This window comes from Chrysemys picta, chromosome 7 (genome assembly GCF_011386835.1).
Source record: "Chrysemys picta bellii isolate R12L10 chromosome 7, ASM1138683v2, whole genome shotgun sequence".
NCBI lineage: Eukaryota > Metazoa > Chordata > Testudines > Emydidae > Chrysemys > Chrysemys picta.
The window spans coordinates 70,678,642-70,694,960 of NC_088797.1; the positions used below are offsets into that span (position 1 = coordinate 70,678,642).

The following is a 16,319-nucleotide window of genomic DNA, read 5'->3' on the forward strand; positions in this document are numbered from 1 at the left end:
TTTATCAATAAATTGATTGGTAATTAACATTTTGGTTTTTAATTGAAAATATATCAAATGCTGCAATACGTAGTATGAATAATTCACCTTACTGCACTACTCACATGTTACATGGGGTTTAGAGAATGACTGGAGAATCACAATGATGAATCTCATCCTTATTGTGTAATGTCTTAAAGCAATTTTTAAAATTACTTTTCACTGTTCAATTGGAGATTTAGAATGTATCACTTGGTGTTTGTGTGTAACTTAATAGTACTGCCTTTCTAACACTACCACTACCACATTTTGACTGAATATTAAGCAATTTTAAATACACATCCGTTCATGTAAATGGATCTTGTTTGTGATAATGCCAGCCTTTTTGTTAACCGGGTTTTTCTTTCTCATTGAGATTCAACAACAAAAAAAGTGTTGAACATCTTGTTGATTTTTATTATCAGTTCAGTTGGGGGATGGTCTGAAGAGGTCATGTACAGATCCAAACTAGAATTAAAACTTAGTTTAGGCTAAGGATTGAAAGTTGGTTTTCAGGCTGAATTGGGCTAGAGTTCAGATTTTTAGGACATCTTTCATCTTGAATGGTGGAAATCTAGTGAAATCAACTGTTCTGATGATCTGAATAGGAAATAGTGTCTTCCAGTTTTGATTTGATGCAGAACTAAGAGCGGGTGTGAATATGGGAATGTGAATCCAAGTCTCTCTTCTTTCTTTTTCTCAGCTCTCCTGCCCCCCACCCCACCCCACCCCACATCTGCAAATTAAGATTCAGGAATCTTTTATCCATTTCTAGTTCCAATAGCATTTCCTCACTAGTTAGTAGTGCCCAACTCATCATCTTGCCTTTTCAAAACCTACTTGTTAATTGTCTTACTATACTTTTGCACTAAGTGTTAAAAGAAGGCTGTGTTATTTCACCTGAAGTATGATAGATCTCACAGGTTTGACCAGCCAGCATAACTTTTAGTTAACTTGAATGAATTTTTCATAACATATCTGCTAAAAAAAAATACCTAAAGCACCTCTAGGATATACATCTTAGAGGAACAGATCTCTGGACTTTCTGGAATGGTTGGTGCTAAGCTGATAATGGGGAAATCTGTTTTTGTATTCACTTAGATCTAAAAGCTGCTGTAATGCAAGTGGGATGAGCTGATGAGATAGAACTGTAGTAAACATGTAGAAATGCAACATACATTTTAGTACATTTGCTGATCAATTCATATATTTTAAGACCAGAAGGGACCACTATGATTATCTACTCTAACCTTCATGTCCAATAGCTGTGGTTGATATGGTGGTTTAGAGCATAACTTCTAGAAAAACATCCAATCTTGATTTAAAAATTAGCAGTGATGGAGAATCCACCACAGCCCTTGGTAAATTGTTCTAATGTGTAATTACTCTCACTGGCGAAAATTTGCAGCTCATTTCTAGTCTGAATTTTTCTAGCTTCAGCTTCTTGTTTTACCTTTGTCTCCTAGATTACCTCTATTACCAAATCTCTGTTACACATGTAAGTACAGACTGTTATCAAATCACCCCTTAACCTTCTCATTGAGATTGGAGAACAGCAGAGGCTTCTGTAGTGTTGCTGCCTGGATTAACCATTGTTTCTCCTCTATGAATTACTTTTTTATGTACCCTAGCAACATAGTGTTTTTGGTTTGTTTTGGATTAATTTTGTGCATTAGCAGCACCAGGCTGGGGGCTATAAATTAACCATCAGTGCTGTCTATATACATTCAGGTCACAACCTTCCAAATTTTTCTGTCATGAGAGAGAGAGAGAATTAATTACAGTCCTAATTGACTGTTTCTTTGGAAATAAGCAGGAAGGAACTGCTAGAAAGTAAAGTGATTAATCAGTTAGCAAATTACATAAATCAAATTTGTAAGAAAGTTAATCATCATAAACCTACAGAAAAATGTCAGAAAACAGAAGCTATCACTTTTTACACAGGGCTTTTGCTGTGTGTCTTTTACTAGTATTCAAGGGAATGTTTAAAGATACACCAGTGACATGTTTTGTGCTTGACAATCTGTCACTTCCTGCTTTTGCCCAGAGAATGCAAGATGTGGTAAAGTAATATGTCACGGGTGGCCAAACCACAGCTCATGAGCCACATGTGGCTCTTTTACAGTTAAAGTGTGACTCTTGGAGTCCCGTCCCCCCATTCTCCGCATACCAGACTGTTTAGGGGAGCTCGGGGCTTATGACCTGTGGGGGGGCTAGTGGCTTCTGCAGGGAAGGGAGTCTCAGGGCTTCAGCCCCACGGGAGGCACCCACTGGGGCTCGAGGCTTCAATAGGAGCAGGGCTGAAGCCCTGAGACACCCCCCTAGGGGTGAAAGTGAGCTGGTATGGGCTGGCACAGTAAGAAGCCGGTACCAGCCCATACGCAGCCCACATTAAAGCACTGCCACGGCAGTGCTTTAACGTCCCTGCCCCTTTTGTCTCCCCTGTTGGCAGCCCTACCGGTAGGGCCACTGACGGGGGAGGCAAAAGATGCAACGACATTAAAGCCAGGCTGCTGATTGGGGGATGAGAGGAGCAAAAGGGCAGCTGCCCTGGGGCCGGCGATTTAAAAGGGCCTGAGGTGCCCAGCCACAGCTACCGTGGTAGCGGCCAGAGCCCTGGGCCCTTTTAAATCACTGCTGGAGCCCTGGGCGGTGGGGACCAGGCAGCGTGGATGAGCTGGCTGGGGGAGGCTGACCCTTCCAGCCCCGCCCCTTCTGCCCGAGGCCCCGCGCCTTCCAGGGGCTACAGCCGGCCCCCGTACTAGTAAGAATTTATTACTACTTTCACTCCTGCACCCACCCACAACTCCACATGACAGAAGCCCCTAGTCCCCCCTCCCCCACTCCACCACAGGGCTGAAGCCCCAAGCCTGAGCAAGCACGCCCCGGCTCTCGAACTTCTGAAGATTGTAATATGCAGCTCAGAAGATCAGTAAGTTTGGCCACCCCTGTAATATGTGCAGATATCACAATTTACCTATAGAGTTCCTATTAGAAGGCACCAATTTAGTGTATCCATATACGTGGACTAATAACTCTATCTGCATAATAAATAATTTTAAATTATAATATTGCTATTTATTTAATGACTGACAGCCAGGACTTATGTGCACTTTCACTTTGCCAACTGAAGCCTTTCAGTTGCTATTTCATGTAAAATACTTAGGCATATGCTTACATTTAAACTGTGTGTGTAAATGTGTGCAGGCTTGAGGTCTTAGCTACCATAAATTATTCTAGGAAATAATCCATTGTCATTCATTCATTCACTGTTGTCTGTTGATGACTAGCAGCCTGATACAGAAGGAAATATGAGGCTTTGTGCTCAACATGGGCCTTGGAAGGCTGTGAATGCTGATGCTAATTCTTGAGTGCACTTCATGTCCTCACATGGGGACTCACTGGAGTCCTCCTATAGTCCTAGGCTTTCAGCTGATTCCTTCATGCAGACTCTAGTGAAAGTGGAGGGAGAGCCTTCTAAACCCCTCTTTGGGGGCAGGTCCTTCTTTACCATTTCCCTGGATTTTAGGGGCAGTTTTGAGGGGCTGTCTCTGGACACCTTGGACATGTCTGGCTGTTTGTTTGTTTTTTGGAAGAGCTGGGAGGTCCTGAAGTCTTCAGGCTCTGCCTTCTTTAAATATTTGCTCCTGGTTAACTGAATATGAAACAAGCAAAAAGCACAACCTACTCTGGGATATCCAAGGCTGGACTGACTTATCCCAAGTTCCCAGCTGCCATATACTTGTATAGCCATTGGGCCAGGCAGGTAGATTCTATGAACTGGACCATGAGAAGGGGGCAGCCAAAGCTGGCCTAATGCAGTATTCCACAGCTGGTAACAAGAGGCTGTTCCAACATCCAGAATTAAGTTTCCAAGGCTGTTTCTCTGTGGGTCACAATCCACTTCACTATTCCAGCAGAGGAGGGCAAAACCTATGGTATGGGGTAGAATGTATTTGATATTGTTGGTGCCCTAAGATATTGAAAGAGAGTGAGCCAAGAGAAGCTGTGTTGGCAGGTTCTGAATTTAATTTGAAATAACATTTGGGGACTACAGTAAATATACAAATGACCGCTCCAGCTAATGTAACTTTAACCTTTGACCCAAATCCCTCTCTACATTTATTGGCAATCTGGGTTCTGTACCCAACCATGGATATGTTTCCAGAATAGCTAGTGCACTCAGCACTCACTTATCCTATCTAACCTTCATTCATTCTTATGATGGTGTTATGCTTATAAGATGGCACCCATCACCTTAGTGTTTGACTGCTTCCAAGTGTTAAATAACCCAAATCCTAATAAGCAAGTAGCCCATTTTTCCTCCCCTTTCCCCGGAGCAGTCAGGACTACTGTATTTTTTCATTTTTCTAGTTCTCTCCCCCTTGCATGCTCTTTGTTGCAGCTCTGGGAAAGCTAAATTGATGTGGCTTTTGCCCTTCATTCTCAAGTCTGTAGGATGTGTGGTTGTTCTTTCCTCATGTTCTTCCTCCTCCTTGTAATGCATTCCAAAGATTATTTGAATATCCATATAAAAATGAGTTCGCTATAAAGAAAAAATATGCATGTAATCCAATCTAGTATATCGTGCCTGAGTCCGATATGAGGATGTTGATAGTAATGTGGCTTGTACAGTAAATGAACATGAACCAGAGAAATGTTATCAGCCATTATCAACATACTTATAGTAAGAATTTACAGTATTCTTGCTTTTGCTTTGAAATAACTTATTGAATGGCCATCAGTAATTTCACTGTGAAGAAAGGTTGATTAAGTGCCTAGGGATTCAGACATTATATGGGTCTGATCTGTCCCTGGGCTTTGGAAAAGCATATTGGGGAGAGGCTGTCATTTTCATTTGGTACTTTTCTCTTCTACTTTGTAATCCTACTGTTCCTCAATTGCCGTCCTCTGTTAGCACCAGCATGTAAATAAACTAAGTATATTTGTGACCCTCTAGGAACTTCACAGTTGTCAGTGTGCTACATCCTGGGACCACACACACCTTTATGGTAACTGCAGACAGAGAAATCATTCTTCTTTTCCAAAAGTCTAGATACCTACCACTTGAACTAAAGGAGACTCTCCTTTATCTGTTGGCAATATGGGGCAGATGACCCATTTGAGTAGTTCTGTTCCGTCCATCAGAGAAGAGTGATGCATATACACATTTTTTACTTAATAGACGATAAATACCTTAGTATAATTTTGTTAGCAATTACTTTCTATTGCCTGGAAATTGGACACTCCACGTCAAAAAAAAAAAAACACGAATTGATATAACATTGAGATACTTTTACTTTTATGTCTTTTGCTCTCAGCAGGTTTCAACACCTTAATTTCCGATATACTGATGAGCATTTTGGTAAAAGACAGTGAATGTCTGTTATGGAACTGGCCTTAACGTTTGAAGAAAAAAATCTTATTTGGCTCTTACAATAAAAAAAGGCTCAAAGTTATAATAACCCCATATTATATATGCTTCTATCTGAAAAATGATTCAGAGCCTCACAAATAGTTCCTGATCATATTAGAATGAACATCTTGCAAAATATTTACACTAGAGCAGAGCCTATACAAAATATGAAGTGACCTTTAAAGAGTGTGGTTAGTATTGGAAAATTTCAGCCTAAAATTTTGTCCAATGTGCAGGATGTAGTCTCGCGTTCACATTACATAATATATAAATATAAGGCTGGCCATACTGGGTCAGATCAATGGTCTATCTAGTCCAGGGGTTCTCAACCTTTTTCTTTCTGAGCGCCCCTTCTCCCCCCCAACGCAGTATAAAAACTCCACGGCCCACCTGTGCCACAATAACTGGTTTTCTGCATATAAAAGCCAGGGCTAGCATTAAGGGTAGCAAGCAGGGCAATTGCCTGTGGGCCCACACCTCAATGGGCCCTGCAAAGCTAAGTGCCTCAAGTTTCAGCTTCAGCCCCAGGTGGCGGGGCTCGGAGCCGTGGGCTTCAGCCCCATATGGTGGGGCTTTGGCTTTCTGCCCTGAGCCCCAGCAAGTCTAATGCTTGGCGGACCACCTGAAACCTGCTCATGGCCCCCGCAAGGGGCCCCGGATCCCTGGTTGAGAACCAGTGATCTAGTCCAGAATCTGTCTTCTGGCAGTGGCTGGCAACTGATGCTTCAGAGAGAATGAACAGAACAGGGCAATCTGTCATCCAGTCCCAATTTCTGGCAGTCAGAGGTTTAGGGACACCTGGACATGGGGTTGCATCCCTGACCATTTTGAATAATAGCCATTGATGGACCTATCCTCCATGAACTTCTCATTCTCTTTTGAATCCAGTTATAGTTTTGGCCTTCACAACATCACCTGGCAGCAAGTTTCACAGGTTGACTGTGTTCGTGAAAAGAAGTTCTTCCTTTTTGTTTATTTTAAACCCGCTGCCTATTAATTTCATTGGTTGATCCCTGCTTCTTGTGTTGTGTGAAGGGGTTAATAACACTTCCTTATTCATTTTCTCCATGCCTGTCATGATTTTATAGACCTCTGTCATATCCTCCTTTAGTCACTTCCTTTCTAAGCTGAACAGTCCCAGTCTTTTGAATCTCTCTTCATAATGAAGTTGTTCCATACCCCTAATTATTTTTGTTGACTTTCTCTGTACTTTTTCCAATTCTAATATATCTTTTCTGAGATGGGGCATCCAGAACTGCATGCAGTATTCAAGGTATGGGTGTATCATGGATTTATATAGTGTCATTATGATATTTTCTGTCTTAGTATCTATCCCTTTCCTAATGGATTGTTTTTGACTGCCACTGCAGTCTGAGCAAATGTTTTCAGAGAACTATCCACTCCACAATGACTCCAAAATCTTTCTTGAGTGGTAACAGTTAATTTAGACCCCATCATTTTACATGTATAGTTGGGATTATGTTTTCCAATGTGCATTACTTTGCATTTATCAACACTGAATTATATCTGCCATTTTGTTGCCTAATCATCAAGTTTTGTGAGATCCATTTGTAATTCTTTGCAGTCAGCTTTGGGCTTAACTACTTTGAGTAATTTTGTATTATCTGCAAATTTTGCCACCTCACTGTTTACCCTTTTCCCCAGATTATTTATGAATATGTTGAACTGTATAAGTCTCAGTACAGATCCCTGGGGGACCCTGCTATTTACCTCTCTCCAGCATGAAGACTGACCATTTATTCCTACCCTTTGTTTCCTATATTTTAACCAGTTACTGATTCATGAGGACCATCCCTCTTATCCCATGACTTCTTACTTCTTTCAAGAGCCTTTGGTGAGGGACCTTGTCAAAGGCTTTCTGAAAGTCCAAGTACACTATATCCACTGGATCACCCTTGTCCATGTTCGTTTGACACCCCCCCCCCAAAGAATTCTAATAGATTGATGAAGCATGATTTCCCTTTAAAAGCCTCGTTGATCTTGCAGCAAATCATGTTCATCTATGTGTCTGAAAATTCTATTATTTACTATAGTTTCAATCAATTTGCCTGGTACTGAAGTTAGGCTTACTGGCCTGTAATTGCCAGGATTGCCTCTGGAGCCTTTTTTTAAAAATCGGTGTTACATTAGCTATCCTCCAGTCACCTGGAACAGAGACTGATTTAAATAAGTTTCGTACCTCAATTAGTAGTTCTGCAATATCATATTTGAGTTCCTTCAGATCGCCTGGGTGAATATCATCAGGTCCTGGTGACTTATTACTGTTTGATCAATTTGTTCCAAAACCTCCTCTTTGATGTCTTCATTTGGAACAGTTCCTCAGATTTGTCACCTAAAAAGAATTGATCAAATGTGGAAATTTCTCTTGCATCCTCTGCAGTGAAGACCAATACAAAGAATTCATTTGGCTTCTCCACAGCAACCTTGTCTTCCTTGAGTGCCTCAATTGTCCAGTGGCCCCACTGATTATTTGGCAGGCTTCCTGCTTCTGATGTACATAAAAAAAAATTGCTATTAATTTTTTGTGACTTTTTGTAGTTGCTCTTCAAATTCTTTTTTGGCCTACCTAATTACACTTTTACTTTTGACTTGCCACAGTTTATGCTCTTTTCTCTTTTCCTCAGTAGGATTTGATCTCCAATTTTAAAAATATCTGCTTCTAACTTCTTCTTTTACTCTGTTTAGCCCTGGTGGCATTTTTTGGTCCTCTTAGTGTTTTTTTTTTATTATTATTATTTGGGGTATACAATTAATTTGAGCTTCTGTTCTGGTGTTTTTAAAAAATTTCCATGCAGCTTGCAGACATTTCACTCTCCTGACTGTTGCTTTTAATGTGCATTTAATTAGCTTCCTTATTTTTATCTACTTTCCCTTTTTGAAGTTAAATACTACTGGAGTGGCTTTCTTGTTGTTTTCTCCCTTACAAGGATGTTAAATTGGTTGCTATTACTGAGTGGCTCAGCTATATTTGCCTCTTTAACTAGATCCTGTGTGCCACTTAGGACTAATCAAAAATAATCTCTCCTCTTGTAGGGTTACAGGACTAGCTGCACCAAGAAGCAGTCATTAGTGGTGTCTAGAAATTTAATTTCTGCATCCCATCCTGAGGTGTCATGCTCCCAGTCAATATGGGGATAGTTGAAATCCCCCATCATTACTGGGTTTTCTGGTTTTTTTTTTTTTTATAGTTTCTCTGATCTACCGACCGTTTCACTGTCACCATCACCATCCTGGTCAGGTCATATATTTCTACTACTATGCTCTTATTAATCAACCATTGAATTTCTATCCATAGAGATTCTGTGATACTGTTTGATTCATTTAAGATTTTTACTACATTTGACTCTCTTCTTTCTTTCACATACAATGCTTCCTCCTTCCCAGTGCAATCTACTCTGCATTACCATGCCTCAATGATTATCATCATTCCACCAAGTTTCTGTGATATCTATCATATCAATATTCCCATTTAATACCAGGCCCTCAAGTTCACCCATCTTAGTATTTAGTCTGCTTGCATTTGTATAAAAGCACTTATAAAAATTTTCAATATTTAGTTGTCTGCCTTCATGTGATGTAATTGAATGGATCTCTTTTTCGTTTGACTGTTTCTCTTCATTTCCTACCTGTTCTTTATCACTTTCTATCATCTTCTCTTTACTAGGATATAAGTATCCCCTTTAATGAATCATCCCCGTCTGTCTGAACCATGTGTTCCTCTGTACCTGTCGGCTTTCTCACAGCCCTTGGCTTAGAAACTCCTCTATGACTTTTTTAATTAGACATGCCAGCAATCTGATTCTGTTTTGGTTTAGATGGAGCGCATCACTTTCTGTATAGGCTCCTCCTTTCCTAAAAAGTTCCCCAATTCCTAATAAACGTAAATTCCTCCTCCCAACATCAGTATCTCATCCACGCATTGAGACGCTGCATTTTTGTCTAACTTGCCCTGTGCGTGGAACTGGAACCATTTCAGTGAATGCTACCATGGAGGTCCTGGACTTTAAGCTCTGACCTAAATAGCCTAAATTTGGCCTTCAGGACCTCTCTCCTTTTCCCTAAGTCATTGGTACCTACATGTACCACAATCACTGGCTCCTCCCCAGCTTTGTACATAAGCCTCTCTAGATGTCTCGAGCGATCTGCAGTCTTGACACTCACCAGGCAATTCACCATCCAGTTCTCTGTCATCACAAACTCAAATATCTCTTTCTAATTAGCAAATCCCCCATGACTATAATCTTTCTTCCTAATAACAGGGGTCCCCTTCCGTGGAAGAGTATCCTCCGTGTGAGAGGATTCCATGATATCATCTGAAAGGTGGGTCCCAACTGTAGGATTTTTTTTCCCCTCTGCTCCAGCTTGATGTTCCCTTTCCCCTTTGATGCTCATCAGCAACACAGCAGCTGTCAGAATGGGGATTGGGACTGCTCTACTGTGTCCCAAAAATCTCATCTGTGTACCTCCCTGTCTTCCTTAGCTCCTTCAGTTCGGCCACTGTCATCTCAAGAGCCCGTACTCTGTTTCTGAGGGCCATGACCTGCTTGCCCTTTCCCAGAAAGCAGGGAACTGGATAGCCCCTACTCTGCTGCTGGACTTCTGTCTGCATTATTTTTACCCTTGTGTTTGTCAGCTTTTTTTTTGAAGGGGGCGTTTATTGGCTTAAGTGTAGAGAATGTTTGCTAGGTGTATATGACTGTCATACACCATTTCTAAACACTGCTGTTTTATATATTATATTTATGTATTACAGGAGTATATATAGAAAATCCATACTAATATTCTATACACACCCAATAGTGTATTATATCATGTATTTATATATATATATATATATATATATAATATATATATATATATACACATACTTTGTCACACATTGTAATGTATTAACCCTTGCATTAAATATTTCTTAATGGTATCTAACAAAGATTAAAGATCAACATATGTTTGTTGATATTCCTAGTGAATTTGTTTGGGTAGAAATTCCTAGATCAATTAATGTTCTTGAACAACTGTATGCACTTACGCATGTGTATAATCCCACAAATGACATTTAAGTATAGTAATGTAAATTGTTTCAAACTGAATTTCAATACTAGAAATATTAATTTTTAGTCTTCCCCTTTGTTTCTTAGTATATCAGGCCTGGCATTGGGTATTGATTGATCATCTAAAAAGCAGTTGACAGTTTCATTTATCAACTGTGAAGGGTAAATTAATTGTTGTTGTTAGAAAACATTGTGTCCTATACATTTAAAAAGATGTAGCTATTATCCAACCCACTTTAAATGAAACATGACCACAGTTTAAGGCACCAATTTAATAAATCTTTGTTTCTTGTAATTAGGCAATGTTGAATATGCTGTCTTTAAAATATGGGTATGTATGAATTTCATTTATATAATGCATTTGTGTGTATATGTGCTAAATCTATAGCTTTATGAAAGAAATGTAATGTTTAACCTATTCAGCATGATGCTGAATCTTTGGTAGATGGGTGATTACATGTAGTGGAACATTTCTAGTGAGGTCACGTTTCTTTCCAGGGTAACATTTGTTGAATGAAGGGCAAAATCTTGGAAATAAAATTATTTTTAAACATTGCTGTGCAGCAGATGTTTAAATAAAACAGCTATATACCTGGTTTTAATATTGTTAAAATATCCCAGAATCAAATACACAGCCTGGTGGTCCAAACTCTGACAGGATTTTGGTTTTACCATGCTACTGTATTTACAATCAGAGATAAAAAGCCATGCTTGAAATAACTGTGATGAATAGGAAACTTTTCCAGGCAAGTGCCCTCTGCTTCTGGCATTTAAGATGGCATTTGAAAAATAAAAGGCTGAAATTTTAAGTGTTCACTAATCTTGTCAACCTTGGACAAATATCTTAAAAATAAGGCCCTAAATGTTGAGATCAAGGGATCAAAAGTGCTGAACATTCAAGGTGTTTAGTTACAAAGGTAACCCACATTTGAAAATTTTGGTATTAATCATGTTTCGATAATGAATAAATAATCATTTGTCAATCCATAACCAATTAATTTATAATTGACCATTAATAGAAATTTTAAGGGCAATTATATGTTTAGCAAGAGGGATTCTCTCAAATCTGGATAAGTTTAATAATAAACCTCAGATAAGTCAGTTTGATTTTATTTGCTGGTTATCGGTTAGTAAAGGCAGCACATACATAGAGAGGCATACAGTTACCAACAGCTGTGGAAGATCTTCCCTGCAGTTCTCTGACAGTCTGTGTCCAGCCTGCAGATGATCTCATTTCCTTATGATCTTTTAGTGTAATTGTACCCTTTGTTGTTCTCTTTGTTTATCATTCTAACCCTTAACTGTTTCCTCCCGTTTTGCATTTACTTCTCCTTATCTCTAGGTTATTTACCGACACATTTTGCAGTTAATGTGGTAAAATATCTGTAACAGCCATCTTCATATTTTGCAGTTAAGATTGGGAAAAAATTCTGTAACAGAACTTTAAAAAAAAATGCTGAAGGTTAAGATGTCTTAGCAGCAGAGCATCATGGGAGTCTTGCTCCCAGGCAAGCCTTAACATTTCTTGGTCTATATTAAGTGTCTCCAGGGCAATTTAAAGATGTAGCACAGATCCAAAAGCCCACTGATATCAATGGGTGTCTTTTCCCTGAGTTCAGTGGACTTTGGGGCAGGACCTAAATGACCAGTCAGTGCAACTTACAAGCATAATAATAATAATAATAATGTTTCCAATCTTTGAAAATAAGCCTAAAGAACCCTTTCAAATATACTTGGTGAGTTGGTCATTATTTTTCCTCTACATACCTTTGATTGTGTGTGTGTTTGCGGGGGTGGATTTTATCTAGCAATTCAGTTATTTTAATAATAATTTTAACTGTAAAAACCATCGTGGACACATTTGCTGCAGAGGGGTTTTCTACCCCAGCCCCCCAGTATGCTGGCAAGAAGTGCAGTATTGGGAGAAAGGACTAAAAGTTCCATATTTAGGTGGATGCATGTTTAGGTGGAGTCCTACTGCCCCGCACAAATAGTGTACAGGTGCATTAGCCACTAAATTCCAGACCATAGTGGAATAATGACTGTAGAGGTCTGCTATCTGGGTTCATTCCCTACCCCCAGGCTAGGAGACATATATTTTGGCCACTGCTTTGGCTTTATTCAGGAAAAATAAATTTAACCTATAATGAAAAACTCTAATTTTAAAATTATATTGCTGATCACCATTGCATTGTCATGATAAATCCTACATAAAGTTTTCCAGTCCAGGGCATAAAGAGCAATACAAGATGGAGAGCATATGCAGATATTCAGTCCTGTAAGGCAGATATTTCAGAGTGGTATTCAAAAGCCAAAGCCATGTGGCCTTTCTGAAAGGTCGTCTTTTATCAAAATTCTATCCACCAGGGAGCCATGAGGTTGGTGAGATTTAGAAATCCCTCACCATATCAGCACACCTTCAAAGTGTTGAACATTATTGCATGTAATAAACAATGGCATTTTTAATGATGTATGTAGATTGACTGACCTTGGACTTTTTCTATAAAACAATGTTCCCCTGAAAGATGCAGAATTGGGGTTTTTTGACAATTTTAATGAAGATCAAGATCGTTAATATGATAAATGGCTCAAATTACATGGAAAGGGCATCTGGCCAGACATGGTTGATTTTTTTATTGTGATTATTTATTTATTTATTTATTATTTATTTTACCTGAACTGCAGAGAAACACATTACATGGTTTAAGAAGATTGGTGTTGTGCCCGATGACATTCGATGATACGTGTTAATCTCAAACTTTCTTGGGAACTTGCTCCTCCCACGTTGATCTAAAACAGTCCAAATCTGGTCATAATGCTGGCATTTTGCATAAGCCACTTACTCCAGAGGGTTTTGGGGGAAGGTTAAGGGCCTGTTCCCAGAGACAGTGAGGGTGGAAAACCGCTTCTGTTGATGGTTCACTGGCTAAGGTGAGTTAAATTGATTTGTTCCTTTGGAATGTTTGTATTTAATCCTGCTGGGTGCATTATGCTGTTGCAGGTTTAAGTAAATGTAAAACCACTGGATTTCTTGTACAGGAGTACTTTTACTGTTACTTGTAAATAAATGTACAACTTGTTTTCTGCCCTCAAATTGCTTAATTATTGTTGCCGGCCTGGTAACAGATGCTAGGGCCTTCCAAGTCAGTGCCCTATTAAAGGAGAAATCAGTGACATGGAGGCTGCAGATATTCTTAATGCAATTTGTTTATTTTACATTATATGTACCGGTCCTAGAACAGAAGCGCTCAAACAGCATGGAGGCAATAATCTGTTTCAGGAATCTCAGCTCAAACACCAGTGCCCCAGTCTGAGGGAGCAACTTTGCCTTGAGAGTCCACTCTGATTAGAGAGATTAAGGCAGAGAGCAAACTCTTTTGCTGCTTGCCACAACTTCCCAAAACAACCTGCTTCAGAAAACCAACAATGCAGGCATTTCTTCAAGAACTGAATGATGTCTGCAGGCTGAGAAAAAAGACATAAAATTGTTCCCCACAGTTCCACCAGGGACTCCAGTACGTAACAATTAAATAACTAGACATTGACTCAAGCAGGTGTTTTTTGATTAAACATTTGTAAAGTTAAAAGTAACTGTAGCCTATTTGGAGCCATTCTTGGTACAGTTCTCCACTTCTTAAATGTGCCATTCATTGAAGTATTAATTTCCATTATGGTCAAGATTCTGCCAATTGTATGTAGTGGAAGCCAATTATAATAAAAGTCCTCTTATAGTGGCGTGAAAGTCCCAGATTGCATCAGTGCATTTCAGTTGACTTTCACTCTTCTTATGGTGGAGCTTCACTCAGTTTATAGCAAAGTTTCATTTCATTCAAAGGATGAATCTTAGATGAGGAAAATGAGGTGTGTTTACTGTTTGTTAGCTAACATGTTTAAAATCATATTAATTACTAAACACCATTTTGTGCCTAGTGTAGTAAGTAGTGTTAAACTTAATACCTGAGGGAGAGGAGCTTTTTTCTTGCCAAATTGGGGTACAATCCTTTCCCCTGGCATAATTTTAAAATTGGCAGCTTTTGCTTATGACACTTCAACATTTTTCAGCCAAAAGTACCCAACAACCCCTGCTCTCATGCCTTCCCCTTCCAACCCCCTCACAATATTTTGTGGCAGAAATGACAAAATTTGTATGTAGATAATATTATAAATACTTGTAAAGTGTTGTTTTTACACATGTATGTGACCTGAGTTTCAAACCCATCAAAGTCAATGGGATTCTTGACTTCTGTAGATTTGGATTGGGCCCTATAATCACATTGAAACTTGGTCATTTGATAGAGCTGTAATTATAAAGGTTCTTTTCTTCCAGTAGAAAATGTGTGATAGTTTTGCTTGAAAACTAGTAAAAATGACTTAGGCCTTGCCAGTGGTTTTGTAGGCAAATATCTGGCCTACTCATAGGTATGTGCTTACTGTTATATGTGGAGGCACCCAGATTTATGTAGCTGATGCATCTGGAGCTATAATTCATTTAACAGTAATGCATCCACGTTATGTCTATTTGCGCTCACTCCTTTTAAAGCACCGGGTTGGATATGTAAGCAATAATAGATGACGGGCCATGCAACCCAAAAAGGCATACCGTGGGTGCATTATTGAGGTGTGAGTTCAAAGGCTGAGTGCTTCCTATAATCTTGGCACCTTTACTGCAGTGGTAACACGTGCCAAGCAGTACCTTATTGCTTTTATAAAATGTCTTGCTTGAAGAAAAAGGGAGCATTACTTTTTGACATGTCAAATGGAACTTGTTTATCATCTCATCTGCCACATTGTAGCCATAATGTCAGAGTGGAATACTCCAGGTCCACAAACCTACTTCTAGTTTTAAAAGGCAGTATGCAAAGAGGTGCTTTAAAACTTAGGGGCAGATCCTTAGCTGGCATGAATTGGCATAGTTCCATTGATTTCAGTGGTGCTATGACAGTTGACATTGAGTATCTGCCCCCAAGTCAGTTGTAGCCATGAGAATCTAAAATGCCAGCTATAATGTGCAGAAAACCAATTGCCTAAGAAAAGAGCTATATATTCTTATCAGCACATATGACACCTAATCAGACTGGGTCAGCTGAACCATGTTTGTTCCAGTGTATGGTAACAGTTGAGGGATCAGCCTTTCTGTTGCATTGGTGTAAATCCAGAGAATTGCCACTGAAGATATTGTAGTTGAAATCAGAATACAGTCCTATAACTTGAAATCAATGTGTACTAGATTGATAGTGTGTTTAAAAGGGGATAAAATGGTTTATCAGGTTTTTGTTTTTTGTTCCCCCTTCCCCAGTCTTGCCTTATTACATTCATATAAACCAGTTTGTGGGCTCTCCCACAGACTGCTATTAGAACCTGTCAGATGATGTTTATTCCAGAACAGAGCAATGTAAAAGCTATGAAACATTTCTACCATTACAAAATGCTGTATTCAATGTTACTGACCCTCATAACTGTGCCATCAATCGTCAAGCTGCAGACACCTTAGAAAGGTGTGCATATGTCCTCTGCTTTTCACTGTCAAACTAAAAGCGTACTGATATGTGAAAACTGCCTATTGTGGTTGGCTAAAGCCATCTGCAGCATCATTCATGCTCGCAGAGTTGGGTTTGAATGTGAGTGCAGATGCTTCCTCCAGTGCTGATCCATATGGATTCCTTTATCTACTACATCCTTCATTTTGCAACCCAAAATTCAGTCAGTCAAGAATGCTGTCATCTGATTTAACCTGCTGTCATGTCAAAATTTAATGGTGCAAAACCCGGTTAAACACTGAGACCAGTGGTTTGTGGTGGTTTTGACAATGAATG

The 16,319-nt window shown here is 39.3% G+C and overlaps 1 protein-coding gene across 7 annotated transcripts in view; it reads left to right on the top strand.

Moving 5' to 3' along the window:
* Window positions 1-16,319, top strand: part of RET (ret proto-oncogene) — a 142,515-nt gene that overhangs the window by 53,516 nt on the left and 72,680 nt on the right. Inside the window, exon 1 of one of the 7 annotated variants that reach the window (XM_065551749.1) lies at window positions 6,587-6,707. The exons of 5 other annotated variants lie outside the window; for them this stretch is intronic. Coding sequence is in view for 1 of the 2 variants with exons in the window: in XM_024107225.3 (XP_023962993.1) it covers window positions 10,834-10,837 (4 nt within the window). In the remaining variant the exon portion in view is untranslated. Of the gene's footprint in view, window positions 1-6,586; window positions 6,708-10,803; window positions 10,838-16,319 lie in introns of those variants that run through there. One more of the 7 variants, XM_024107225.3, reaches the window with a different exon arrangement.